Source organism: Ranitomeya imitator, chromosome 10, assembly GCF_032444005.1.
Source record: "Ranitomeya imitator isolate aRanImi1 chromosome 10, aRanImi1.pri, whole genome shotgun sequence".
Lineage (NCBI taxonomy): Eukaryota > Metazoa > Chordata > Amphibia > Anura > Dendrobatidae > Ranitomeya > Ranitomeya imitator.
Genome location: NC_091291.1, coordinates 141,436,936 through 141,442,403, shown reverse-complemented (window position 1 = coordinate 141,442,403; position 5,468 = coordinate 141,436,936). Strand labels below are relative to the sequence as shown.

The 5,468-nt window shown below is 52.9% G+C and overlaps 1 protein-coding gene across 1 annotated transcript; it reads right to left on the bottom strand.

Moving 5' to 3' along the window:
* Positions 1 to 2,739: 2,739 nt before the first annotated feature.
* LOC138652267 (trichohyalin-like) lies at positions 2,740 to 4,755 on the bottom strand. The gene has a single exon (XM_069743035.1). The coding sequence runs from the start codon at positions 4,753 to 4,755 to the stop codon at positions 2,740 to 2,742; it is 2,016 nt and encodes a 671-aa protein (XP_069599136.1).
* Positions 4,756 to 5,468: the final 713 nt, after the last annotated feature.

Genomic DNA, 5,468 nt, shown 5'->3' with positions numbered 1-5,468 from the left:
AGCGTAGGGGCCCTGTGCAGGACGGTGTGGGGCCCCCGTTCAGGACGGTGTGGGGCCCCCGTGCAGGACGGTGTGGGGCCCCCGTGCAGGACGGTGTGGGGCCCCCGTGCAGGACAGTGTGGGGCCCCCGTGCAGGACGGTGTGGGGCCCCCGTGCAGGACGGTGTAGGGCCCCTTTGCAGGACAGTGTGGGGCCCCCGTGCAGGACAGTGTGGGGCCCCCGTGCAGGACAGTGTGGGGCCCCCGTGCAGGACGGTGTAGGGCCCCTTTGCAGGACAGTGTGGGGCCCCTGTGCAGCCCAATCACTCCTCATAATGCATAATTCCTCCTGCTTTGGAGGTGGATGTGGCCCCCTGACCTCTCGGGCCCCAATGATATGTCCGCCCCTGAAGAGGGGGCATTTTGCCTATTTTGCCCTTGGTGCTCTAGTATCTTTCCATGGCTGCTGCCAGCTGTGTGGTGATATAATAGGGGGCAGACCCCCCCATATTCCAGCACTCAGGACTCCGCTCACTGTCTGTCTTGCCATCTTCTTAGGAATTTGCAGGAGACGTTGACACCCGGCTGACAAGCTGCCAAACACCTGTGATCATCCCCCACCTGCGCCGTCTCCCCACATAATCGGGGCCTGAGGCTCCCGGCCGAGATCTCCTGATAGATCTGTCACTGACGCAGATGGATGAGACTGGAGGAGAACCTGACACAAGTTACAACAGTCGCTGATCGCCCGCACCGCGCATTTAACCTTCGTCAGGCTGCATAATTTTACGTTGACAGGCTGCAGAGGTACAATTGTACCTTCATATATACCTCCACTGTGATATTTGGCCAATATATTCTGGACCAAAACTGCAGAGATGTCACGAAATTTCAGCCATCTACGGCTTTTCGAAAAAATGTATTGCAATTTTAAAACAGAATAGTTATAATTGTACCTAGTCAGCCGGACGAAGGTTAAAGGGGCCGCGGCTGCTCTATGGGATCAGTGGCGCTTAGATCCGCATCACTTAGATCCGACTACTGCGCCCAGGTGCATTATGGGGCACAAACAATATGCTGGTCCTAGTGCAGATTGTGATCAGGGCGTGACCCCAAGAATACATCTGAGACCTGATGATACTGGTGTGCTTACTGTGACCATACATGTCAGAAAGGCCGAAGAGTCCTTTTTTTCAAGTTTACTTGCCTGCTATTAAAATGAGCATTGTAGGAGTCCAACTGTAGCTTTTCTGATGTGGCTTTGTCATAGTAAGTACACCAGACCCATCAGGTGTAAGGGCTGTATTTCACAATGTTTTCAGGTTGTGTTGTGAAATCTGGTGTTGGATCCTATTGTCGGTGTTTGCTAAGCGTTTTGTTTGGTGTGTGTGCTGCAGGTGTACGCCGCACGATCAGGCGATTCTATAGGAAGATCGTCTTATTCTTGATAGATATCAATCCAAGTGTTTTCTATAAGTCTGGAGACCTGATGGCCACCGTCTCCTCTCAGTGACAGGACTGATAAGGTCTCCTGTCCGCTGCTCCTCTCCTCTGCACCTCTCCTCTGAGTGATGGGACTGATAAGGTCTCCTCTCCTCTGCTCCTCTCCTCTGAGTGATGGGACTGATAAGGTCTCTCCTTTGCTCATCTCCGCTGCTCCTCTCCTCTGAGTGATGGGACTGATAAGGTCTCTCCTCTGCTCCTCTCCGCTGCTCCTCTCCTCTGAGTGATGGGACTGATAAGGTCTCTCCTCTGCTCCTCTCCGCTGCTCCTCTCCTCTGAGTGATGGGACTGATAAGGTCTCTCCTCTGCTCATCTCCGCTGCTCCTCTCCTCTGAGTGATGGGACTCATAAGGTCTCTCCTCTGCTCCTCTCCGCTGCTCCTCTCCTCTGAGTGATGGGACTGATAAGGTCTCTCCTCTCTGCTGCTCCTCCTCTGAGTGATGGGACTGATAAGGTATTCTCTCCTCTGAGTGATGGGACTGATAAGGTCTCCTCTTCTCCTCTGAGTGATGGGACTCATAAGGTCTCTCCTCTGCTCCTCTCTGCTGCTCCTCTCTGAGTGATGGGACTGAAAAGGTATTCTCTCCTCTGAGTGATGGGACTGATAAGGTCTCTCCTCTGCTCCTCTCCGCTGCTCCTCTCCTCTGAGTGATGGGACTGATAAGGTCTCTCCTCTCTGCTGCTTCTCCTCTGAGTGATGGGACTAATAAGGTATTCTCTCCTCTGAGTGATGGGACTGATAAGGTCTCTCCTCTGCTCCTCTCCGCTGCTCCTCTCCTCTGAGTGATGGGACTGATAAGGTCTCTCCTCTCTGCTGCTTCTCCTCTGAGTGATGGGATTCATAAGGTCTCCTCTCCTCTTCTCCTCTCCTCTGAGTGATGGGACTGGTAAGGTATTCTCTCCTCTCCTCTGAGTGATGGGACTGATAAGGTATTCTCTCCTCTGAGTGATGGGACTAATAAGGTCTCTCCTCTGCTCCTCTCTGCTGCTCCTCTCCTCTGAATGATGGGACTGATAAGGTCTCTCCTCTCTGCTGCTCCTCCTCTGAGTGATGAGACTGATAAGGTATTCTCTCCTCTGAGTGATGGGACTGATAAGGTCTCCTCTTCTCCTCTGAGTGATGGGACTCATAAGGTCTCTCCTCTGCTCCTCTCTGCTGCTCCTCTCTGAGTGATGGGACTGACAAGGTATTCTCTCCTCTGAGTGATGGGACTGATAAGGTCTCTCCTCTCTGCTGCTTCTCCTCTGAGTGATGGGACTAATAAGGTATTCTCTCCTCTGAGTGATGGGACTGATAAGGTCTCCTCTTCTCCTCTGAGTGATGGGACTCATAAGGTCTCTCCTCTGCTCCTCTCTGCTGCTCCTCTCTGAGTGATGGGACTGACAAGGTATTCTCTCCTCTGAGTGATGGGACTGATAAGGTCTTTCCTCTCTGCTGCTTCTCCTCTGAGTGATGGGACTCATAAGGTCTCCTCTCCTCTTCTCCTCTCCTCTGAGTGATGGGACTAATAAGGTATTCTCTCCTCTGAGTGATGGGACTGATGAGGTCTCTCCTCTGCTCCTCTCCGCTGCTCCTCTCCTCTGAGTGATGGGACTGATAAGGTCTCTCCTCTCTGCTGCTTCTCCTCTGAGTGATGGGACTCATAAGGTCTCCTCTCCTCTTCTCCTCTCCTCTGAGTGATGGGACTGGTAAGGTATTCTCTCCTCTCCTCTGACTGATGGGACTGATAAGGTATTCTCTCCTCTGAGTGATGGGACTGATAAGGTCTCTCCTCTGCTCCTCTCTGCTGCTCCTCTCCTCTGAATGATGGGACTGATAAGGTCTCTCCTCTGCTCCTCTCCGCTGCTCCTCTCCTCTGAGTGATGGGACTGATAAGGTCTCCTCTCCTTTTCTCCTCTCCTCTGAGTGATGGGACTGGTAAGGTCTCCTCTCCTCTTCTCCTCTCCTCTGAGTTATGGGACTGATAAGGTCTCCTCTCCTTTTCTCCTCTCCTCTGAGTGATGGGACTGGTAAGGTCTCCTCTCCTCTTCTCCTCTGAGTGATGGGACTGATAAGGTCTCTCCTCTGCTCCTCTCCGCTGCTCCTCTCCTCTGAGTGATGGGACTGGTAAGGTCTCCTCTCCTCTTCTCCTCTCCTCTGAGTGATGGGACTGATAAGGTCTCTCCTCTGCTCCTCTCCGCTGCTCCTCTCCTCTGAGTGATGGGACTGGTAAGGTCTCCTCTCCTCTTCTCCTCTCCTCTGAGTGATGAGACTGATAAGGTCTCTCCTCTGCTCCTCTCCGCTGCTCCTCTCCTCTGAGTGATGGGACTGGTAAGGTCTCCTCTCCTCTTCTCCTCTCCTCTGAGTTATGGGACTGATAAGGTCTCCTCTCCTTTTTTCCTCTCCTCTGAGTGATGGGACTGGTAAGGTATCCTCTCCTCTTCTCCTCTGAGTGATGGGACTGATAAGGTCTCTCCTCTGAGTGATGGGACTGATAAGGTCTCTCCTCTGCTCCTCTCCGCTGCTCCTCTCCTCTGAGTGATGGGACTGGTAAGGTCTCCTCTCCTCTTCTCCTCTCCTCTGAGTTATGGGACTGGTAAGGTCTCCTCTCCTCTTCTCCTCTCCTCTGAGTGATGGGACTGATAAGGTCTCCTCTCCTTTTCTCCTCTCCTCTGAGTGATGGGACTGGTAAGGTCTCCTCTCCTCTTCTCCTCTGAGTGATGGGACTGGTAAGGTCTCCTCTCCTCTTCTCCTCTCCTCTGAGTTATGGGACTGATAAGGTCTCCTCTCCTTTTCTCCTCTCCTCTGAGTGATGGGACTGGTAAGGTATCCTCTCCTCTTCTCCTCTGAGTGATGGGACTGATAAGGTCTCTCCTCTGAGTGATGGGACTGATAAGGTCTCTCCTCTGCTCCTCTCCGCTGCTCCTCTCCTCTGAGTGATGGGACTGGTAAGGTCTCCTCTTCTCTTCTCCTCTCCTCTGAGTTATGGGACTGGTAAGGTCTCCTCTCCTCTTCTCCTCTCCTCTGAGTGATGGGACTGATAAGGTCTCCTCTCCTTTTCTCCTCTCCTCTGAGTGATGGGACTGGTAAGGTCTCCTCTCCTCTTCTCCTCTGAGTGATGGGACTGGTAAGGTCTCCTCTCCTCTTCTCCTCTGAGTGATGGGACTGATAAGGTATTCTCTCCTCTGAGTGATGGGACTGATAAGGTCTCTCCTCTGAGTGATGGGACTGATAAGGTCTCTCCTCTGCTCCTCTCAGCTGCTCCTCTCCTCTGAGTGATGGGACTGATAACATCTCCTCTCCTCTGCTCCTCTCCTCTGCCAGGTTCCTTGGCTCCAGATCTGAATTCCATTGGAAGGAATGCAGGAGATTACTTGTTCCTTATCTGTACCAGGTCCCAGGCAGAGGGAGGATGAAGCAGGAGGATTCACTTATCACATGGGAAATATCTGCACAACAACAGCTCTGCTCCGTAAGATGCGTCCACGCTGCCTTCATCTATATCACTAAAACATTCACATTAAGCCGCCATGCACATTAGACAAATGGCCCTTCCATATCGTTTTAAGAGGCCTCCCCTGATAACAGCCCCTAGCATTATCCTCCATAATCTATACAGAGGGCACAATGCAGTCAGGGGGTAACGTCTTCCTGGAATCACCAAACCCAGACTCCTCCATCAGACGCAGATATAGAAGTGCGATCTGTCACTGCACGTCTCTTCCAGAGTCCACTGGTAGCGGCTTTACACCACTCTATCCGATGTTCGGCATTGTGCTTGGTGATGTACGGCCACATGCAGCTCCTCAGCCATGAAGCCCCCGGCAGGCAGGGCCGTACTTGCCACTAGGCACTTGAGGGCATGTGCCTAGGGTTGGGACGATGCGGGGGGGCAGCACCTGAGCAAGGTTATTTTTTTTGTTTTTTTTTAAGTCCTGGGTCACCTCCCGACCGACCTCCCCCACCCCCTGCTCGCCCAAACCCCCCCCCCCCCCCTGCCTGCCTGC